The following is a 24524-nucleotide window of genomic DNA, read 5'->3' as shown; positions in this document are numbered from 1 at the left end:
ACATTTCAATCAGTCAGATTTCTATCTTTTCCCCACCCTTATTTCATGTCGCAAAATCAAAAGTGACAATTCAAACAGATAGAGAATTTTCCAAGGTTTACAGTGATGATATTTTTTTTCCAACTTAATATGAAAATTTTTCGAGTAAAATGCATTTTTCTACTCGACGATAGCTATTACGCCCCCTAGAGGTGGAGGTATGAACTTCAAAACAATTTCCAGTGTTTTGTTTACTTTAGTGGTAAAATTTTTTACCGCAAGTTTCTACGATGAGTGGATCCTGAGATATAGCCGCTTACCTCGCTTATTTGCCCACCCTGTACAATACGGCGTCGGTTTCAGGGGCTAGATTTTGGGTATACGCAGGTTTTCCTTCCTCACAGCCTTCCACAGTTGTGTTCAGTCTTGAAGGTGATGGCAGCAAGGTCTTGTACTTCAAAGTGACGTAAATGTTGTTTTTGTCGATGTCGTTTATATCCACGCAGTCGTCCAAATATTGTTCCAGCACGTCAGCTTCTATGTTCTCGATGGCCATCACTCCAAACTCGTTCTTGTTAGCAAGGGAAGAGCCTTTGCGAAGAGAAGTTCTAAGATGTGCTTGGTCTTGGCGAACTTCACAGCGTAATGCAGAGGGGTCTGCTGGAAATTCTTGCTTTATCCAGAATTCAGAGATGCTTCATCCTGGCTTTTCATGAGTTCCTCGAAGCATTTCCCGTATTTTCCGCCAGCTTCGCTGAGGTTCATCTTATTCAACAGGATTGACAGCGTTGAGCTAGGGACTTTCAGGCTTTTGTCGTGGTCTAGAAGGAGTTCTACTATTTCGAAGTGACCATGTTCACCAGCTAACTCCAAGGGAGGACTAGACTGTTTCTGCGTGGTTCTACGGACGTCTGCCTTGTTTTCTAAGAGGTGTCTTGTGGCTTTCAACAGTCCAAGTTGGCAACTCAACTGAAGAAGGGTTTGAGTGTAGTCATCTGTATCTTTGTACTGAGAAATATCACCTTGGTTGTAACTGATAAAAGCGTCTTCATTATAGGACTTCAAGTAATTATTGTCTTGATATTGATGATGGACTATATGTTAGATAGTTATTTGGGCTGTTTCCATCATCTGTGCGGTTGGGTGTTTCCGACGTTTCGGCAAGCATTCGCCTGCCGTCCTCAGGGTGGTGGTCCTGAGAAGGACCGATTGGGTGGTTCTGAGAAGAACCGTTTGCCAAACTTGGTCTGTCTGGACTTGTACGCACCATAGTTTTTTCGATTTCGTATGAGGGTATCGAGGTTTGAACCTTAGTCGTATCGGTTGCAATCCTTCAACTCTCACCACTAGTCTACAGAAGCAGGTAGTAATCTATACGCATTAAGCTTAATATAAGTTACACCTGTATGCGCAGTTGGGATGCGCAGTAGTCGAATATTCGGGTTGCGCAGATGGTGTGCGCAGTTATCCGTCCGAATTCCGATTCATTTTTTAATTTGGTGGTGTCGAGGTGCTTCCGACCTGGACCGGGTTTAATTTCCTCAGATCAGATCTTATGATTGGTGCCCAGACTTCCTTGATCTCCAGGACTTCAAGTATTTGAAGAGGAGGTCTTTGGGACTGGCAATGGTGGTGAAATTGTCTGGTAACACTAGATCACTAGGGTATTTGGATAAGGTCAGCTCTCTGGCACTTTTACCATTCACTGTGTAGTTGTCGATGTCCAAATCGAAGCTGTTATTCAAAAGCACCTCAATGAGATCCCTGTAGTCCTTCTTGATGGCCCGTAGGATTGCAGTGAAGTTCTTCAGGTCAGCGTGGTTGACGTTGATGCCGGATTTAACAAGAATTCTTGCACATTCCAGAAATTCAGTCCTGTTGCTTTATTCTCCCTCTTTAACTAGAAGTAACAAAGCGTTGTTGCCTCGATAAGTGTGATTTATCTCTTCTCTGGTCAAGTATTTGACGAGTATCTTAAGAACTGCTGAGTTGGTGAGTCTACACACCACGTGGATGATTTCTCCTTTGGCGAGTCTGTCTCGAGCCAAGTTTAATGTGCGCCCTCTCCAGGGGGTTTTTTAGTGTTTCGTCCCGAGATCGCTGGTGGACTCATCGGTTAGGCTATCCAGCGATCTCTGCCTAATGCCCGCCACTCACGAAGAGTTTCTTCCAGCGTTTGGTAGCAGGCGTCGAAGAGATTCCAGTCAGACAGCTCGGGACATGGCCGTACGACTGTAAATCAGAGTATGAACTTGACTGCCCGACTGGAATCTTTTCGACGCTTGCTACCAAACGCTGGAAGAAACGCTTCGTGAGTGGCGGGCATAAGACACACCCTTCCCACACCATTTGGTGAGAAGTGATTCGGTTGCTTCGCGTCGGCCCCTTTAAATACGCCGGAGCCGATGTTGTGTGGCGCATTACCACCATGGCGCCATCTCTGAGCAAACCGAGTCACTACAACATTAGAAAGTTAACATTTTTAGAATGGCCATCAACCCCATTAGGTAAGTCATTATAAATATGACAAATAAACATTTTGAATGTACCTACTCAAGAACTCATTAAGAGTAAGTGTCAAACTTTTGTTGGTTATCTGATGACGTCGTAATCTTTAAAGCATTATTTACCCTTTTAATAGATAACATAGGTATCCATGAGAATTTGTCAATAAACTTAATTAAGGACCTGATACCAACAACTGAATACTTATTGTTCAGAATTCAGTATTAAATAAATATCAAAAAAAAAAAAAATAATAATAAAACAAATGAACATTTGAAAGGAACTTTAAGAAGAGCGTGTAATTTTTTTTGCTTATCTGATCACGTTATGGTCATTAAAGCATTATTTAATTATTTACTAATAGGTAATTAAATAATTCTCATACTTTTTTTCTTAAAGTTATTCAACTATCTGTTTGCAATTAAAGAATGGATTTATAAGTTTTTGAACGACTATGATGTTATCAGATAAGTGACTTCTTGAAAGTTTTTTAAAATGTTTATTTGTCAACTTATCATGGCTTATGAAATGGCATTTGATAATAACTTACTAATAGCATAGTATAAGGAAAGGATAGTAAGCCAACCGCTGTTTGACGGCAAGGAAATCTAAATATGCAACATCCATCGGGATATTACGATCCACTGATCTAGTCCATTCATCAATACACCTCAGCAAGGCGGATATGACTGATCTCTTCGGGAGAAAACCATGCTGATCGCCATGAATAATGCTTTTTTGTTCAAAGAACGATAATAGCCTCGAACTGACAAACCGCTCGGCGATCTTACCAATAATAGGAAGCAGGCTTATGGGTCTATGATTTGAAGTATCAAACTTGTCCCCTTCCTTATACACTGGAGTCACCTTGGCACATTTCCATACTGTAGGCAGCTTCTTAGTATCAAAAGAAATATTAAGTAGTCTGGTAATAGGATCAGTTAGAGACTCAGCACAGTTTTTTAGGATGCTAACAGAAATGTTGTCAGGACCTGGTGCAGAGGTGGGGTCAAGTGATCTCAGAATGTCATTAATTTCTGTGGAACTAAAGCTGATACGATCGAGAGTCTGGTGGCATCTTGGTGCTTCAACATCAGGAATTAGTTCGTCAGGTTCCGATGTGAATGATTGTCCAGAGATTCAGAGCAAATCACTATTATACTGATAAATTTGCTTCTTCAGTGATAATACCTTCCAAAAATTTTACATTGAAAGTTCTTATATTTCCAATTAGCTTATGTATTCTTCGAGTTCAATAATATAAATTTTTAAATTGTTGAAACAAATAATCTTTCCGAATACAACTCGTTCTTCAAATTTTATCAGAACATTATTTATTTTCATCAATCAAACTTGCTTATTTGAGGCAAAAATTTCTCATACGTCTTTATTATTGCTCTCATATACCTTCCATGTCGACTTTGTTTTTGAGCAAAAAATATCTCAAGACCACAAAATCTTGAATAGTTCATTCCATTTTTGATAACCACTCTCATTATATCTACTATCTCTTTGTTAAATCACTCAGAAACTTAATCACTCGCAATAGCATGATAATAATGTTAGGACATTACAACTAATCACCTTCCTTTTACTTTCGATAGGGGCGATCAATCGGTCAAGCGTACTTTCATGTGAATCTTCAGGCTTCGTGTCCGGATGCATCGTGATTTTCTAGTGCTATCTAGAGCTAGTTTTCCTATCTTCTGCATTTTTATGTTCTTTGAGTTCTTCGGGTAGCATATTTGTATTAGTCCCATCTAGTAGATATTTTGGTGTAAAAGCTGTTACTGGGCATTATGTTATATTATATTTGTCAACACATTCTCTCACTATAGTTGTCCAAGCTTTCTTTTCTGTAGATTCAATGACTCTACATCTCATTTCATCGACTATGGTTTGGTTTACTCTTTCATTTAGACCATTTGACAAATGTACATTTGAGACTGTGTGAATAAGTCTGATATTTTGTCCTATTAAAAAAATGTTGTGTCCTGGATATTGAACTGTTAATATTGTATCTTTCTGGTTTATTTCTAGTGTGTTCTGAACTATCTTTATGAAATCGTTTGGGTTTTTGAAGTATTCATGAATGCGTATCTTCTAAAGTGATGAACCATATTTTGAAGATAGTTTTTCGTTGATCTGTGACCATCAAATCCAACGATCCTATCAATCTACACTATCTCAGGACTTGACTTGACTGAATACTGGTCCTAATTGCGACATCAAGCCATACTTTGCTAGACCTCAAGATTTATTTATTTTACAATAATTTACATATAATATGGGCATATGCTGTGCATTTTTGACAATTCGACACCAATCTATATGTGTATTTCTTATCAATTCTACACTGAATTTCTGTGATAATACTATCTTCTTTTTGTTCTCACTTTGTTTATAAATTATACCATGCAAATATATTGTTCCTTTCTTGAGTTCTTTTAATGCAATGTTTTCATCTTGATCTTTTTTTAGCTCTTGAATTTGGATTGTATTTACTATATTTTCAGTTTGTGTTTTGTTTCTACTGAGAACTTTCATCTTCGGATTTCGTTTCTCACTAGTATCATGATGAATGGAGAAGCATTGCACACATTCTTTCATTTCACAGTATTTTCTAGAACAACATTTCATAAACTGGTGATCTTCATCCTTTACTCAAGACGCATCTGAGAACTCACTCCCTTCGATCGCCATACTTACCTATTACTATTATGTACATATTCATTTTCATAACAATAACAATATATGGACCGTATTACAAGCACATATCATTGAAATAATACTAAACCAATAAAGTTGAATATGACTTTCTGAATATTGTCGAAACAATATTCAATCAATATCCTATCAAATTTGGATATACCTACAATATTGTCTATTATTTCTTGAATCGGTATTAAAAGAATATTGAGGTTACAATATTGATTCAAGATGTTGAGAATAATGTTGTCTTGCCTCTATTGGCCATGATCGTGACAGGAATTTGTAAAGTAAATCAAATCAAATAAAATATTTTTCCATTATTTTGAATATACAATAAAATAAACCTACTATATACAAATTATTACATATATACAATTACATAGATAATCTCAATTATTTCATCCGGCCTTCTTTATCAAAATATTTGAATGTATTATGATTTTTTTTTTATCTTTTCCTTTTCGCACTAAAATGTCGGAGTGAATTATAATTTACAAATAATCAACACATTTCAGTTTTTACAAATCACCGTGAAACGGTAACAAAACAATAACACAATGAAAAAATAAATACATAATGAAACATGACACGATAACAATATCAATATATAGCACCGTCATCTAAGTTGTCATCTTCATCATTACAATAGTCTTCACCATTATCGAAGTAATTATTGCCATAATCATCTCCATCTTCAATTTCCTCCTCCATATCTTCATCTCCTTGCTCCATTCCATCATCTTCATCCTCTTCCTCTTTAGGCTTAGTTTTGACCTCTTCAGACCAAGAGTTACTCTCCATTTTCTCCAAATTTCCCAGTTTCGCCAAGAAGCTGTCGTTGTCCTCCTTCTTCAAAGCTTTGATTTGTCTTTTTGCCTTCAATTTTGGACGTAGTTCTGAGGGTAACAAGTGCCAATCGTAAGTCATCTTTTTTGGGGCAGGAAGTCTGATCTTTTCTGAGTCATCGTTGGATTGTTCTGGCATATTCATGTAGGAGTAAGTTGACTGTAGGTGTTTCACAAAGGAATTTCTTAGAACTATTTCATAGTCTGAAGTTTTAGATGAGTCAAATGTCACTGGGATTTTATGTGAAGGTGGAAAGAGAGGTGGAGGTTTTAATTTCGTTTTTGTTGTGGTTCAGTATTTGGACCTGTAGCGCCTAAAGCGTTCAATTGTTCTCTATTGAAAGAACGGGTGGATCCTCTACCTCTACCTCTTCCTCTTGCAGACATCACGAAGTTATTTCACAATTTTTGCTTCTTGATCAAAACTTAACACTGATATTTTGTCCTTTAAAAAAAATTTTGTGTCCTGGATATTGAACTGTTAATATTGTATCTTTCTGGTTTATTTCTAGTGTGTTCTGAACTATCTTTATGAAATCGTTTGGGTTTTTGAAGTATTCATGAATGCGTATCTTCTAAAGTGATAAACCATATTTTGAAGATAGTTTTTCGTTGATCTGTTACCATCAAACCCAACGATCCTATCAATCTATACTATCTCAGGACTTTGTTACTGAATACTGGTTCTAATTGCGACATCAATCCGTACTTTGCTAGACCTCAAGATTTATTTATTTTACAAATATCGCGAGTTTTGCATGTTTTTTTAAGTTTTCTATTAATCTTCTTGAAGTGTAATATGGGCATATGCTGTGCATTTTTGACAATTCGACACCAATCTATATGTGCATTTCTTATCAATTCTACACTCAATTTCTGTGATAATACTATCTTCTTTTTGTTCTCACTTTGTTTATAAATTATACCATGCAAATCTATTGTTCCTTTCTTGAGTTGTTTCAATGCAATGTTTTCATCTTGATCTTTTCTTATCTCTTGAATTTGGATTGTATTTACTATATTTTCCGTTTTTGTTTTGTTTCTACTGAGAACTTTCATCTTCGGATTTCGTTTCTCACTAGTATCATGATGAATGGAGAAGCATTGCACACATTCTTTCATTTCACAGTATTTTCTAGAACAACATTTCATAAACTGGTGATCTTCATCCTTTACTCAAGACGCATCTGAGAACTCACTCCCTTCGATCGCCATACTTTCCTATTACTAATATGTACATATTCATTTTCATAACAATAACAATATATGGACCGTATTACAAGCACATATCATTGAAATAATACTAAACCAATAAAGTTGAATATGACTTTCTGAATATTGTCGAAACAATATTCAATCAATATCCTATCAAATTTGGATATACCTACAATATTGTCTATTATTTCTTGAATCGGTATTAAAAGAATATTGAGGTTGCAATATTGATTCAAGATGTTGAGAATAATGTTGTCTTGCCTCTATTGGCCATTATCGTGACAGGAATTTGTAAAGTAAATCAAATCAAATAAAATATTTTTCTATTATTTTGAATATACAATAAAATAAAACTACTATATACAAATTATTACATATATACAATTACATAGATAATCTCAATTATTTCATCCGGCCTTCTTTATCAAAATATTTGAATGTATTATGATTTTTTTTTTATCTTTTCCTTTTCGCACTAAAATGTCGGAGTGAATTATAATTTTTTTTTCAATTTTTGTTTTTATCGTTTTGTCTTCCCTACAAATGTTTTTTTTTCGATAGCTTTTCCGAATTGCTCGTAATAATCTTTGAGAGATCTTTGAGCATCTGGTACTCGCTTCTGGTCTAGCTCAATAGCTTTTCCGATTTGCTCGTAATAATCTTTGAGAGATCTTTGAGCATCTTTTTCTCGCTTCTGGTCTAGCTTAGATCTTTCCTCTTCTTCCTGCAAAAAAAAAAAACTACATATTAGTTGGTGAAATAATGTGACTGCTGGCTGAAGGTTGGGAGTTCAAAAGTTGTGAAACAAAACCGGGTATTTTATTTTTCGAAAAGTAACGTTTTGGATATTAAAACCATCGCATATATACAATATTATGAATATTGAATGGAATACTGAATATTCAGCTCAAGAAATGTTAGTTGATATTGATTACTACCACATGAAAAAGATCGCATAACTTTTTTTCCTTTGAACAAAATTGAAAAAGTATTCTATTATTAAACTATGAAATTGAGTCGATGAAAAATAGTATTTGAAAAAGTTAACTCACATCATCTGGGGAATAATCAGTGTCTATTGCTCTTCTTTGTTGCCACTCACATGTATTTTCTCTAATTCTCCTTAGACGTTTGACTTTCTGCGAACAAAAGAATATATATTAAAATGGCCGATTCCGTGAATAGTTGAAGGTTATTGGATAGTTGTCGGATTTCAATTAACTCATTTGTGAAGTATGAATGAAATTAATCAATTCTCGTTTATTGACTAAAGATTTTTCTGGTTTTAAAAATTGGTTATGAAATGCGATTGAAAACCCAACCGATTCTTTACTCGGGAATTCTTTAGGTAAAAAGTATTATATTCGATTTCACGATTATGTATTATTAAGTTTCCGAAAAATGAGTTTTTTCGAATTGTGCTTCAATTTTATCAAAAATATCAAATTTTATGTTCAACAAATGATATTTGGTGAACTAAATACAATAAAAGATTAAAACAATTAAATATAAACCGACCGAATATATAAAATATATATATATAATGAAGATAAATATATGTAATAAAGAAAAAACAGGATATGCCGACTTACCCCATTGATTACTTCAGTTTCTTCGATTAGATATCGAGACATTTTAAAGTTATAATAATTAATTCAAAATCAAACGACACACAGCACCACGACAAGTCGGAAGCTTACAATATTATGATTTCTTTTTGAATGCATCTCTGAATATATTCTGTATTCTTAATGACTCAGCTCAACTTAATGACTTCATGCCTATTCAACTTCTTGTTTCCTACTTTTTCTTCTCCTTCTTCTTCTTTATCTTATTTTTGGCCTGCGGTTTGTAAATTTCACTTCAATTCTTGGTGGATGTGGATTCAAGTCCTTCCGACATGTATTTTTCTTCAAGTATTATGATTAGATTTTTATTTTAAATTAATTTCAACGACATACATGTACACAGTATTTTTTTCTCTCAACTTCTTTACCAAATGGTTTAGAAAAAGGACTCAATAGAGTTTTTGACAATTTTTAATCGCTTATATATTATAATTTCGAATATTTTTCATTGATTTGAATTACTGCATTTCGAAAGGTGGGCGTGTTTTAATAGGATTTTTCATTTAGATTCGAAAAAGAAATTTAAGAAAATTATTATATATGGTAATTTTTCAAATCATAGGATGAAAATAATATTATTGAATAATATGCTGAAGTACTCTGGAAAATTTAAATTTTTCATCAATTCCTTAATCTAATTGTCATTATATTTTTTTAGTTTCAATATTTTCAATGCAATTGGATTTGTTTTTGGTGTATATTCAAAATTTGCTCCATTTTTTTTCATCCAGAGACAGTTCAAAATATGAACATATTTCAGAAAATGATATTTGAAATAGAATAGTGAACTTTCGAATGAATGATATTTTTTTGTAAAAATATAGCACCTTCGAAGTTTTGGAATGTCGAATATTTGAAACTCAATTATCCTAGGATTCGCAGATGAATACCATACAAATGATGTACAAAATAAATTTTTCAATGGAATGTGTTACACAAGGTGATTCCTAGCAACAACGAAACTTCAGATGATGATTTGTTAGTTCGTTTCAAGAAAAAAATTTCATACGAATATATGTATGGAGATGCTTCGCTCCCGAGATATATTGATAGTTTAAAGAAGGGTAGAAATTTACAATTTATAGAGAATATTGTTGAACCGATTTGGAATCGATTCAGTAAAAATATCGGATGTAATAAATCGTTCAGTTGGCCCCAACAAGATTGAAATTATCAGAACCAGTGGCGTCCCAAAGGACAAAACAGCCTTCCTTCAGGTAACAAGATACGACGCGGACTTTTCTGTAGTTATTCAAATTTTCAAGATTGAGCCAATTGAAAAAACAACTTTAGGTTCACTTGTGTTTCATGCATAACAAGCTTCGTTTTGAGGAAAAATTGTTAAAGCCACTTTATTTCATATAATAATAATAATATGTCTTCATTGAAATTGACAGAGAAAAAAATATACATCATAGTGATTGAAAAATATCGCAAAGGGCGAGGTTCAGTTCACTCATATCATGTTGTATAAGGATGAATTTTAGAAATAGCGGCAAATTTGATTTGAATGTTTTATTCCTGACTGTATTTTCTGACTTTTATATTGACGATGCTAAACATGTGAATATGTATTCGAACCATTCTACAATATGAATAATGCAATATTCTGAGTTTTTTCTCGATAACGATATGAAAAATATATTTACGTTAATTTTTTTCACATGTCAAAATCTGATATTTTGGTGGTTTCAACTAATAGCAATGCATTATTCCACAAGCCAATCATTAAGTATTATACTGATAAATTTGCTTCTTCAGTGATAAAACCTTCCAAAAATTTTACTTTGAAAGTTTTTATATTTCCAATTAGCTCATGTATTCTTCGAGTTCAATAACATAAATTTTTAAATTGTTGAAAGAAATAATCTTTCCAAATACAACTCGTTCTTCAAATTTTATCACAACATTATTTATTTTCATCAATCAAACTTGTTTATTAGAGGCAAAAACTTTCAAATACATCGAATTCAGACAAAATCTCGAGTCCATTAGCACGATTGATTTTATCTGAATTCGGTGATTTCGCCAAATATACAAGATTTCGTGAAAAAAAATTATCGACCTTCGGTGTCGGACTCTTTCTCCAAAAATGAAAATGACCGAAAGCAGTTTTTCAAAGAAAACACGCTGAAATGCGAAATTATCCGGTCATTTTGATGCACGAGTGTAATTCGGGGGAATATTTCACGAATAAACTGTTACAGTACTTGTCAAACTGACGTAGAATGGAATTGCCATAGATTCGAACTGTGTAATTATCGCAGGGCTATTTCGCTTCCCACAAATGCAATTATCAATAGTAAAAACACAAGAGCTTTTTTTTTATCGGATTCTCTTTGAAACGAAACAGTTTTGGGAAATATTCGATTAAATTTGAAGCACTCGTTGGATGCCATTTGATAATTTATAAATATCTACCGCCTTTCTTAAATAAGTAGTTGGGAATCACCATATATATCCAGTGTTCCATATATGTTGTAGCCTTCATTGCATTGTTGTGATTGTTATTCTGACGTTTTTGCAACATCGCGTATTCTAGGAATATCGGTACGTACCTATTTTTCGTTAGATTGATTCATTTTCATTAGAGGTATTGTTTTCGGTAAGAAAAGAAAGAAGTTGATGTATGGTGATAAAAAATTTTCGGTGTTGCACAGAACGTTTTGGTTTCATTTACGGACATTTTTCATATATCATAAATACAGTTCATGAGGAGGACAGTTTCGCATTGTATAAATCTCATTTTATTGTTATTATTATTTATTGGAAATAAGAGAAGAGGCAAAAGCCCATACATCTAAAGTACAAATAAATTCAAAGAAATACATTGCTAGTGTGCGAGGAGTTGAAAACAATACAATTAAAAAGGAAAAGTCTGGAAGAGAAAAAATCAAACAAATTAACATTGGAAATCAAGATACAGACAAGTGATGATCAAGACGGTTTTTGAAAGTGTTTATTGACGGGGCGCATACAATTTCACTAGGCAGTGCGTTCCAAGCGTGGAATACACGATTAGATAAAAATGCTCTCGAACGGTACCCTTGAAATTTTCGCGGTAGAGCTTAAGATGATGACCACGCCGTCCCGCACGATCCCGCACAAACAACCCACTCATATCACAACCGAAAAGCCCATGGAGGGTGCGATAAGTCACAATGAGATCCCCGCGCGCACGACGGTCCGAAAAAGATGGCAGACCAAACAAATTGAGTCTCTCCTCGAAAGTTGGACGCATGATGCCGAATGGAATCCTGGTAGCCCTTTGCTGAACAGACTCCAGGGTTTCACGATCTCGAACCAGTACAGGCGCCCAGACAGGACCAGCATACTCCAGTATGGGCCGTAAAAAGGTTGTGTAAAGTAATTTGCAGGTCTCCACTGAGCACCGGGAAAATGATCGTTTGATGAGATATATGAGCTTTGCTCACTATACAATCAATATGTTGCGACCAACTGAGGTCATCTGAAACCGCAACACCAAGATCGCTTTTGGAACTGGAAACTCGCACTAGTTGCCCATAATGGTGGCCAGGGTTTCCTCTCCCCAAGTGCATAATAGCACATTTTTCAATATTCATAGGCAAGAGCCACCTTCTCGACCATTCGAATATGCGATCCAAATCCTGCTACAAGCTAACACTTGAGGAGACATCAGCGAAGATCTTAATGTCATCGGTGTACGAAGAGTGACGGCAGACCAAGCCCATCGGCAAATCAGCCACGTAAGCCAGGAATAGGATTGGGCCGAGGACAGATCCCTGAGGCACCGCACTACCAACTGCGAAACTACGGAAAGTAACGTCAGCCACCCTCACCTGAAATTGGCGATCATGAAGAAATGACTCGATCCATCGCAGGAGTCCACCCCTGACACCAAAATGTTCGAGCTTGTGGAGAAGTCTTCTATGCGGCACACGATCAAATGCACGCTAGAAATCTAAATATGCCACATCCATCGGGATATTACGATCCACTGATCTAATCCATTCATCAATACACCTCAGCAAGGCGGTTATGACTGATCTCTTTGGGAGAAAATCATGCTGATCGCCATGAATAATGCTGGTTTGTTCAAAGATCGATAATAGCCTCGAACTGACCAACCGCTCGGCGATCTTACCAATAATAGGAAGCAGGCTTATGGGTCTATAATTTGAAGTATCAAACTTGTCTCCTTCCTTATACACTGGAGTCACCTTGGCACATTTCCATACTGTAGGCAGCTTCATAGAATCAAAAGAAATATTAAGTAGTCTGGTAATAGGATCAGTTAGAGACTCAGCACAGTTTTTTAGGATGCTAGCAGGAATGTTGTCAGGACCTGGTGCAGAGGTGGGGTCAAGTGATCTTAGAATGTCATTAATTTCTGTGGGACTAAAGCCGAAACGATCGAGAGTCTGGTGGCATCTTGGTGCTTCAACATGAGGAATTAGTTCGTCAGGTTCCGATGTGAATGATTGTCCAGAGAATCAGAGCAAATCACTATTATACTGATAAATTTGAATCTTCAGTGATAATAACTCTCAAAAATTTTACATTGAAAGTTCTTATATTTCCAATTAGCTTATGTATTCTTCGAGTTCAATAATATGAGTTTTTAAATTGTTGAAACAAATAATCTTTCCGAATACAACTCGTTCTTCAAATTTTATCGGAACATTATTTGTTTTCATCAATCAAACTTGCTTATTTGAGACAAAAATTTCTCATACGTCTTTATTATTGCTCACATAAACCTTCTATGTCGACTTTGTTTTTGAGCAAAAAATATCTCAAGACCACAAAATCTCGAATAGTTTATTCCATTTTTGATAACCACTCTCATTATATCTACTATCTCTTTGTTAAATCACTCAGAAACTTAATCACTCGCAATAGCATGATAATAATGTTAGGACATTACAACTAATCACCTTCCTTTTACTTTCGATAGGGGCGATCAATCGGTCAAGCGTACTTTCATGTGAATCTTCAGGCTTCGTGTCCGGATGCATTGTGATTTTCTAGTGCTATCTAGAGCTAGTTTTCCAATCTTCTGCATTTTTATGTTCTTTGAGTTCTTCGGGTAGCATATTTGTATTAATCCCATCTTGTAGATATTTTGGTGTAAAACCTGTTACTGGGCATTATGTCATATTATATTTGTCAACACATTCTCTCACTATAGTTGTCCAAGCTTTCTTTTCTGTAGATTCAATGACTCTACATCTTATTTCATCGACAAAAATTGAGGAAAATAAACATGGCGCCGCGAAATGATAACAGTGGAGAAAATAGCTGCAATAAATGTTCAAAAGAAGTGAAAGTGTATGTTACCTGCTCTAAGTGTAAAAAGACATATCACCATAGCTGTGTACTTAAAATCTGCGGTATTTATGTGGGAGATGAAGGAAAGGTAGTTTGTTGCGAAAACATAACCTCTAAAAAGTGTCAATGTGAAGACAAAGATTTGGAGATACAGAAGCTAAAAGAACGGCTTTCGGAACTCAATGAATTAAATTTTGAACGGTCAATAAGCCAACAGCAATCAGAAATTGTGAATGAACACTCCCAAGAACATAATGACGAGGATACTTTCAGTAGCCCGAGGGAGACAGTGAAAAATAGGGAGAACGACAGAGAGGTAGAGGTGAGGTACTTAAATATGGTAATAGATGAGAAATCAAATTTGATGGTGGAACTGCAAGACAAAGTAGAAGTTTTGAAGAAATACATTCTCTTGTTAGAGAAAATAGAACAAAATAAATCACCGGAGCCATCTATAAATTCTACCCGAAAGGAAATGATGACACAACAAAACCAACATATTATTACTGCTAAGGAGAACGCTGCACACACGTTGAAGGAATCTTTATTAAAATCCAAATCAGATATGGTCAAGAAAACTGACAGCTGTGCAGAAAACTGTACCGGTATGAGATTTGAGCAATATGCATCAAGAGATAAAACACCACTACAAAATCAACAGATTCCGCTTGAAGGAACGGCGGTTCAAACATTGAAGGAACCTGCATCACAGTCCGAATCAGATGAAGAATTTAAACAAATAAGATATAAAACTAGAAGCAAACAGGCTAGTGGTTCTAAACATATGTCAAATGGAAGCGATAAACTAAAAGTGAACGAGGATGATAAATCAAAATCAAATGAGACAAATTTGAAGAGGGAGAAAAGGTCAGGTGAAAGGAACGAAAAAAGTGTCACTGGAACTGGTACAGGATCGTCGACTTTTTTGTGTGCACAAAGACGCGCATGGATGTACGTGGGCCGAGTGGGTGAAAAAGTACAAGAATCTGAAATAGAACAACATCTAAAGGAAAAATTCCCTGATGAGGAATTCTCGATTGAAAAACTTTCTAAACGTGATATTATGTCGAACAGCTCTTCGTTCAAGATAGGTGCGAGCTTATCGCTTGTGGACGAACTTTATAAGCCACAAAACTGGCCTGCAGGTGTGGTCGTGAAACGCTTCAGATTTTTTCGAGGAGCAAGGAAAAACTAAATACGATAAAAACGACGTGTTAAAATCAAGAAAACTGTCAGAATTGAAAAATGACGCAGTATTAAATATCAATATTCAGAGTTTAAGTAATAAACTGGACGCGGTCGACTTCGTTTTGAATACCGGAAAATACAAACTAGCTTGCATTACTGAACATTGGATGACTGATAACCAGTTACGAGGCTTTAACATACAAAACTATGTGGTGGCTAGTTCTTTTTCTCGTAAAGTTTTCAAACACGGTGGCTGCCTGATACTTGCACGGAAAGATTTTCAAAGTGGTCCTGAAACAAAAACTCTCAACGAACTATCTATTGAGAAGCACATAGAAATATGTGCAGTTTTAGAGAAAGGAACAAAAATATTCTATATATGTATTTATAGATCACCACATGGAAACTTTGATTTATTTATTGATCAGTTTGAGAAAGCCCTGAACATAGTAAGTAAACAAGCGCATCATAACATAGTAATCGCCGGGGACTTCAATATCAACTTTCTTGAAAGAAATAATGAAACGCGAAAAATCGAGGAAGTCCTGACATCATATGGATTGCACGTTGTCTTCAAAGAGGCATCTCGTAAAACACAAACATCAGGTACATGTATTGATAATATTTTCTCCGATTTAAACCAGAACACCTATAAAACGAAAACAATAAATTATCACATCTCTGATCACCTGGCGCAGAGACTGGACATTCAAATGACAAACGCATGTGGGAAAGATAAATGCAGAACTGTTCGTATCATGAATAAAGAAAATACTCGCATATTTCGGGAAAGATTAGAAAACACAGATTGGAGTTTCATTCATAATGACTCAGTTCATGATTCATACAGGAAATTCCACGTGGCCATCATGAATGTTTATAATGATTGTTTTCCAGAGAAAAAAATGACTATAAGGAAGTCACGTCCAAGAAGATGTTGGGAAAATGCAGAGTTAACTGAACTCAAGAAGAAGGTCGATGCGGCCCAAACAATATATGAAGTAAAAAGAGATGAAGACTCAAAAAGATTATATATGGAATTGAAAAAGCAGTTTAAAGTTTTAATAACGAATGTAATAAGAAATGAAGATAAGAAATTAATCGATGAAGCAGAAAACAAAAGCCAGGCTATATGGAGGGTTATAAATTCGAAGCTGAAAACCAAAGAGAGCGCGAAATCAGAGACACTAACCGAAGAGGATTTCAACTTTTATTTCTCGAAAGTTGCAGACAAGTTAATTGGATCAAACAATGATCGAGCAAAGAGTGATAAATTTATGAAGAAAAAGAAAATTAGAAATTCATGCTCATTATTTATTTCCCCAACATCTCCAGGGGAAGTCATGAATGTGGTCTCGAAGATGAAAAAGAAGTCCTCGCAAGATATTTATGGTTTTTCAGTCAGGATTGTGAAAGAGATTATCCAATGTCTGGCACACCCACTTTCAGATCTTATAAATCGTTGTTTTCAGCAAGGATACTTCCCTGAAGAACTGAAGGTCGCTAGAGTAATCCCAGTGCATAAAAAGGGCGATCGAGATTCACTTGATAATTACAGACCAATATCGATTCTGCCAGCTCTGTCGAAAATCTTCGAGTCGCTCCTAAGGAAGAGATTAACAGCATTTCTAGAAGGAAACTCTTTGCTGGACAACCATCAACATGGATTCAGAAGAGGAAAGTCTACAACTACTGCCCTAGTCCAGATGATCGAGTTCATTACGACTGCACTCGATGAGGAAGATGAGGTAAAAATATCGTGCATGGATCTCAGCAAAGCTTTTGACTGTGTGAACCATGATATATTGCTACGCAAGCTCGATAATATAGGTGTCAGGGGCCCCGCATTGAACCTGATAAAGTCATATTTGCAAGATCGGTACCAGGTTGTGGATCTAGAAGGAACAAAGTCCTCGAAAATGAAGATGACCTCAGGTGTGCCCCAGGGATCAATGCTCGGACCAATTTTATTCCTCGTATATATTGACGACCTGGTGAGTAATGTTGAAGCTGACAACGAACTTCTCTTTGCCGACGATGCGTCATTCCTTAATAAATCTAAGAATAGGCATTTACTGGAAGATAGGTCCCGGAGATCAGTACAGGAAGCTATAATCTGGTTCACGGCAAACAACTTGAAAGTGAACACGGATAAAACACAGGAACTTATTGTTAGTACAAAACATCACACTACAAAAAGTATCTCCTTGTTAGGGATGAAAATTGATGGGAATTTGTCATGGACGCTACATATTGACGAGCTGTGCGGAAAATTATCCACGTCAATATTCGCAATAAGAAGAATCCGACATATATTGACCGAAAAAGAAGCGTTACTCACATACCATACTCAATTTCATAGCAGAATGACCTACGGCATTATCTTGTGGGGTGCATCACCAGAGGCGGAGAGAGTATTCTTAAAACAAAAGAGAGCACTACGTGCATTGGCGGACGTCGGTCAGATGACCAGCTGCAGGCCACTATTTAGAAGATACAATGTACTGACTGTCACAGGTTGTTACATGTTAGAGTGCCTCATGTATATACACAACAACAAACACAATTTCCTTAAACACTCAGAAGTGCACAACCATAATACACGATTCAAAGAAAAGTACATAACTCCAAAACACAGGCTACAAAAAACACAGAACACTCACGTTTTCAATGGGATGAGACTTTACAACAATCTTCCCCAGAGAATTACATCACTAGATGGCAAAGCATTCAAAAAAATCATGAAGCATAACCTTACCGAATGCGTAGTGTACACTTTTGATGAATTATTGTCCTGTCAGTTCTAGTCAATCACTATATTTTTAGAATGATTTATCTATGCTTTTATTTCGTTCTTGAGTATGTGTTATAAGTGTAACCATATTGTATTTTTGCATTATTGCAGATTATTTATTTTACCGAAACTATCTATTTATGTATGACTTTCCCTGTATGTTTTGAGGGTAATAAATGAAATATGAAAATAAAATATGAAAATATGGTTTGGTTTACTCTTTCATTTAGACCATTTGACAAATGTACATTTGAGACTGTGTGAATAAGTCTGATTGTTAAGTTTTGAGTCGTTGCTCTCGCCCCTTGAGACACAGTGTTCAGCTTGCACAATTTCAAGTTAGTGAAATATTGGCCTTGTCGCCACATGGTTAGAAAAGACCCTACAGTTGTTCATCGCATCTTCGTTAGTACGGTAAATTGTTATTGGATAAGTGCGTGGAACTGATTCATAGTTTTCGATAACTAGTTAAGCAAATCTTGTAAAGTGTACATTGTGTAATTGTATATATAAACCTACTTCAATAAATAGTGTGGAAAATTTCATGGTCCTTCGAACTTCACAACCCAGTACCTTACAGTCCAATTTATGTATGGATGTTCTCATCTAATAGCTACATAAATTGGTTTTTTTAATAATTGTAGAAATATATTTAACAGAACAACATCAAACATAATTCTATGAGAGAAAAGAACTAAAAAGTTCAAAAATAATTTACAAATAATCAAAACATTTCAGTTGTTACAAATCACCATGAAACGGTTACAAAACAATAACACAATAAAAAAATAAATACATAATGAAACATGACACGATAACAATATCAATATACAGCACCGTCATCTAAGTTGTCATCTTCATCATTACAATAATCTTCACCATTATCGAAGTAATTATTGCCATAATCATCTCCATCTTCAATTTCCTCCTCCATATCTTCATCTCCTTGCTCCATTCCATCATCTTCATCCTCTTCCTCTTTAGGCTTAGTTTTGACCTCTTCAGACCAAGAGTTACTCTCCATTTTCTCCAAATTTCCCAGTTTAGCCAAGAAGCTGTCGTTGTCCTCCTTCTTCAAAGCTTTGATTTGTCTTTTTGCCTTCAATTTTGGACGTAGTTCTGAGGGTAACAAGTGCCAATCGTAAGTCATCTTTTTTGGGGCAGGAAGTCTGATCTTTTCTGAGTCATCGTTGGATTGTTCTGGCATATTCATGTAGGAGTAAGTTGACTGTAGGTGTTTCACAAAGGAATTTCTTAGAACTATTTCATAGTCTGAAGTTTTAGATGAGTCAAATGTCACTGGGATTTTATGTGAAGGTGGAAAGAGAGGTGGAGGTTCTAAATTTCGTTTTTGTTGTGGTTCAGTATTTGGACCTGTAGCGCCTAAAGCGTTCAATTGTTCTCTATTGAAAGAACGGGTGGATCCTCTACCTCTACCTCTTCCTCTTGCAGACATCACGAAGTTATTTCACAATTTTTGCTTCTTGATCAAAACTTAACACTGATATTTTGTCCTTTAAAAAAAAATTTGTGTCCTGGATATTGAACTGCTAATATTGTATATTTCTGGTTTATTTCTAGTGTGTTTTGAACTATCTTTATGAAATCGTTTGGGTTTTTGAAGTATTCATGAATGCGTATCTTCTAAAGTGATAAACCATATTTTGAAGATAGTTTTTCGTTGATCTGTGACCATCAAACCCAACGATCCTATCAATCTACACTATCTCAGGACTTTGTTACTGAATACTGGTTCTAATTGCGACATCAATCCATACTTTGCTAGACCTCAAGATTTATTTATTTTACAAATATCGCGAGTTTTGCATGTTTTTTTAAGTTTTCTATTAATCTTCTTGAAGTGTAATATGGGCATATGCTGTGCATTTTTGACAATTCGACACCAATCTATATGTGTATTTCTTATCAATTCTACACTCAATTTCTCTGATAATACTATCTTCTTTTTGTTCTCACTTTGTTTATAAATTATACCATGCAAATCGATTGTTCCTTTCTTGAGTTCTTTTAATGCAATGTTTTCATCTTGATCTTTTTTTATCTCTTGAATTTGGATTGTATTTACTATATTTTATGTTTTTGTTTTGTTTCTACTGAGAACTTTCATCTTCGGATTTCGTTTCTCAATAGTATCATGATGAATGGAGAAGCATTGCACACATTCTTTCATTTCACAGTATTTTCTAGAACAACATTTCATAAACTGGTGATCTTCATCCTTTACTAAATACGCATCTGAGAACTCACTCCCTTCGATCGCCATACTTTCCTATTATTATTATGTACATATTCATTTTCATAACAATAACAATATATGGACCGTATTACAAGCACATATCATTGAAATAATACTAAACCAATAAAGTTGAATATGACTTTCTGAATATTGTCGAAACAATATTCAATCAATATCCTATCAAATTTGGATATACCAACAATATTGTCTATTATTTCTTGAATCGGTATTAAAAGAATATTGAGGTTACAATATTGATTCAAGATGTTGAGAATAATGTTGTCTTGCCTCTATTGGCCATTATTGTGACAGGAATTTGTAAAGTAAATTAAATCAAATAAAATATTTTTCTATTATTTTGAATATACAATAAAATAAACCTACTATTTACAAATTATTACATATATACAATAACATAGATAATCTCAATTATTTCATCCGGCCTTCTTTATCAAAATATTTGAATGTATTATGATTTTTTTTTTATCTTTTCCTTTTCGCACTAAAAGGTCGGAGTGAATTATAATTTTTTTTTCAATTTTTGTTTTTATCGTTTTGTCTTCCCTACAAATGTTTTTTTTTTCGATAGCTTTTCCGAATTGCTCGTAATAATCTTTGAGAGATCTTTGAGCATCTGGTACTCGCTTCTGGTCTAGCTCAAATCTTTCCTCTTCTTCCTGCAAAAAAAAAACTACATATTAGTTGGTGAAATTATGTGACTGCTGGCTGAAGGTTGGGAGTTCAAAAGTTGTGAAACAAAAACGGGTATTTTATTTTTCGAAAAGTAACGTTTTGGATATTAAAACCATCGCATATATACAATATTATGAATATTGAATGGAATACTGAATATTCAGCTCGAAAAATGTTTGTTGATATTGATTACTACCACATGAAAAAGATCGCATAACTATTTTTCCTTTGAACGAAATTGAAAAAGTATTCTATCATTAAACTATGAAATTGTGTCGATGAAAAATAGTATTTGAAAAAGTTAACTCACATCATCTGGGGAATAATCAGTGTCTATTGCTCTTCTTTGTTGCCACTCACATGTATTTTCTCCAATTCTCCTTAGACGTTTGACTTTCTGCGAACAAAAGAATATATATTGAAATGGCCGATTCCGTGAATATGTTGAATAGTTGAAGGTTATTGGATAGTTGTCGGATTTCAATTGACTCATTTGTGAAGTATGAATGAAATTAATCAATTCTCGTTTATTGACTAAAGATTTTTCTGGTTTTGAAAATTGGTTCCGAAATGCGATTGAAAATCCAACCGATTCTTTCCTCGGGAATTCTTAAGGTAACAAGTATTATATTCGATTTCACGATTATGTATTATAAAGTTTCCGAAAAATGAGTTTTTTCGAATTGTGCTTCAATTTTAACAAAAATATCGAATTTTTTTTCAACAAATGATATTTGGTGAACTAAATACAATAAAAGATTAAGACAATTAAATATAAACCGACCGAATATATAATATAAATATATATATATATATATATATATATATATATATATATATATATATATATATATATATATATATATATATATATATATATATATATATATATATATATATATATATATATATATATATATATATATATATATATATTTATATTTATATATATATATATATATATATATATATATATATATATATATATATATATATATATACTATGTAGATAAATATATGTAATAAAGAAAAAATAGGATATGCCGACTTACCCCATTGATTACTTCAGTTTCTTCGATTAGATATCGAGACATGTTGAAGTTATAATAATTAATTCAAAATCAAACGACACACAGCACCACGACAAGTCGGAAGTTTACAATATTATGATTTCTTTTTGAATGCATCTCTGAATATATTCTGTATTCTTAATGACTCAGCTCAACTTAATGACTTCATGCCTATTCAACTTCTTGTTTCCGACTTTTTCTTCTCCTTCTTCTTCTTTATCTTATTTTTGGCCTGCGGATTGTAAATTCCACTTCAATTCTTGGTGGATGTGGATTCAAGTCCTTCCGACATGTATTTTTCTTCAAGTATTATGATTAGATTTTTATTTTATAATAATTTCAACGACATACATGTACACAGTATTTTTTCTCTCAACTTCTTTACCAAATGGTTTCAAAAAAGGACTCAATAGAGTTTTTGACAATTTTCAATCGCTTATATATTATAATTTCGAATATTTTCCATTGATTTGAATCACTGCATTTCGAAAGGTGAGCGTGTTTTAATAGGATTCTTCATTTAGATTCAGAAAAGAAATATAAGAAAAGTATTATATATGGTAATTTTTCAAATCATAGGATGAAAATAATATTATAAATACAAAATGAAACATGACACGATAACAATATCAATATACAGCACCGTCATCTAAGTTGTCATCTTCATCATTACAATAATCTTCACCATTATCGAAGTAATTATTGCCATAATCATCTCCATCTTCAATTTCCTCCTCCATATCTTCATCTCCTTGCTCCATTCCATCATCTTCATCCTCTTCCTCTTTAGGCTTAGTTTTGACCTCTTCAGACCAAGAGTTACTCTCCATTTTCTCCAAATTTCCCAGTTTCGCCAAGAAGCTGTCGTTGTCCTCCTTCTTCAAAGCTTTGATTTGTCTTTTTGCCTTCAATTTTGGACGTAGTTCTGAGGGTAACAAGTGCCAATTGTAAGTCATCTTTTTTGGGGCAGGAAGTCTGATCTTTTCTGAGTCATCGTTGGATTGTTCTGGCATATTCATGTAGGAGTAAGTTGACTGTAGGTGTTTCACAAAGGAATTTCTTAGAACTATTTCATAGTCTGAAGTTTTAGATGAGTCAAATGTCACTGGGATTTTATGTGAAGGTGGAAAGAGAGGTGGAGGTTCTAAATTTCGTTTTTGTTGTGGTTCAGTATTTGGACCTGTAGCGCCTAAAGCGTTCAATTGTTCTCTATTGAAAGAACGGGTGGATCCTCTACCTCTACCTCTTCCTCTTGCAGACATCACGAAGTTATTTCACAATTTTTGCTTCTTGATCAAAACTTAACACTGATATTTTGTCCTTTAAAAAAAATTTTGTGTCCTGGATATTGAACTGTTAATATTGTATCTTTCTGGTTTATTTCTAGTGTGTTTTGAACTATCTTTATGAAATCGTTTGGGTTTTTGAAGTATTCATGAATGCGTATCTTCTAAAGTGATAAACCATATTTTGAAGATAGTTTTTCGTTGATCTGTGACCATCAAACCCAACGATCCTATCAATCTACACTATCTCAGGACTTTGTTACTGAATACTGGTTCTAATTGCGACATCAATCCATACTTTGCTAGACCTCAAGATTTATTTATTTTACAAATATCGCGAGTTTTGCATGTTTTTTTAAGTTTTCTATTAATCTTCTTGAAGTGTAATATGGGCATATGCTGTGCATTTTTGACAGTTCGACACCAATCTATATGTGTATTTCTTATCAATTCTACACTCAATTTCTCTGATAATACTATCTTCTTTTTGTTCTCACTTTGTTTATAAATTATACCATGCAAATCTATTGTTCCTTTCTTGAGTTCTTTTAATGCAATGTTTTCATCTTGATCTTTTTTTATCTCTTGAATTTGGATTGTATTTACTATATTTTATGTTTTTGTTTTGTTTCTACTGAGAACTTTCATCTTCGGATTTCGTTTCTCAATAGTATCATGATGAATGGAGAAGCATTGCACACATTCTTTCATTTCACAGTATTTTCTAGAACAACATTTCATAAACTGGTGATCTTCATCCTTTACTAAATACGCATCTGAGAACTCACTCCCTTCGATCGCCATACTTTCCTATTATTATTATGTACATATTCATTTTCATAACAATAACAATATATGGACCGTATTACAAGCACATATCATTGAAATAATACTAAACCAATAAAGTTGAATATGACTTTCTGAATATTGTCGAAACAATATTCAATCAATATCCTATCAAATTTGGATATACCAACAATATTGTCTATTATTTCTTGAATCGGTATTAAAAGAATATTGAGGTTGCAATATTGATTCA

At 34.3% G+C, this 24524-nt stretch overlaps 3 protein-coding genes and 1 pseudogene across 3 annotated transcripts; all 4 read right to left on the bottom strand.

The window, feature by feature from the left end:
* Nucleotides 1-240: 240 nt before the first annotated feature.
* LOC123683104 lies at nt 241-5218 on the bottom strand (annotated as a pseudogene).
* A 393-nt stretch (nt 5219-5611) lies between these two features.
* On the bottom strand, nt 5612-6547 carry LOC123683103 (DNA-directed RNA polymerase III subunit RPC7-like). The gene is made up of 2 exons (XM_045622006.1): nt 6336-6547; nt 5612-6294 (listed from the first exon to the last, which is right to left on the bottom strand). The coding sequence occupies exons 1-2, from the start codon at nt 6426-6428 to the stop codon at nt 5797-5799; spliced, it is 591 nt and encodes a 196-aa protein (XP_045477962.1). The 5' UTR covers nt 6429-6547; the 3' UTR covers nt 5612-5796.
* A 12455-nt stretch (nt 6548-19002) lies between these two features.
* LOC123683102 (DNA-directed RNA polymerase III subunit RPC7-like) lies at nt 19003-19635 on the bottom strand. The gene has a single exon (XM_045622005.1). It carries the CDS (start codon nt 19633-19635, stop codon nt 19003-19005), a length of 633 nt encoding a protein of 210 aa, XP_045477961.1.
* A 3193-nt stretch (nt 19636-22828) lies between these two features.
* Nucleotides 22829-23461, bottom strand: LOC123683101 (DNA-directed RNA polymerase III subunit RPC7-like). The gene has a single exon (XM_045622003.1). The coding sequence runs from the start codon at nt 23459-23461 to the stop codon at nt 22829-22831; it is 633 nt and encodes a 210-aa protein (XP_045477959.1).
* Between the last annotated feature and the right edge of the window lie 1063 nt (nt 23462-24524).

Source organism: Harmonia axyridis, chromosome 6 (assembly GCF_914767665.1).
Source record: "Harmonia axyridis chromosome 6, icHarAxyr1.1, whole genome shotgun sequence".
NCBI classification, from domain to species: domain Eukaryota; kingdom Metazoa; phylum Arthropoda; class Insecta; order Coleoptera; family Coccinellidae; genus Harmonia; species Harmonia axyridis.
The sequence above is the reverse complement of the archived record's forward strand: the minus strand, read 5'-3'. Positions and strand labels throughout refer to the sequence as shown.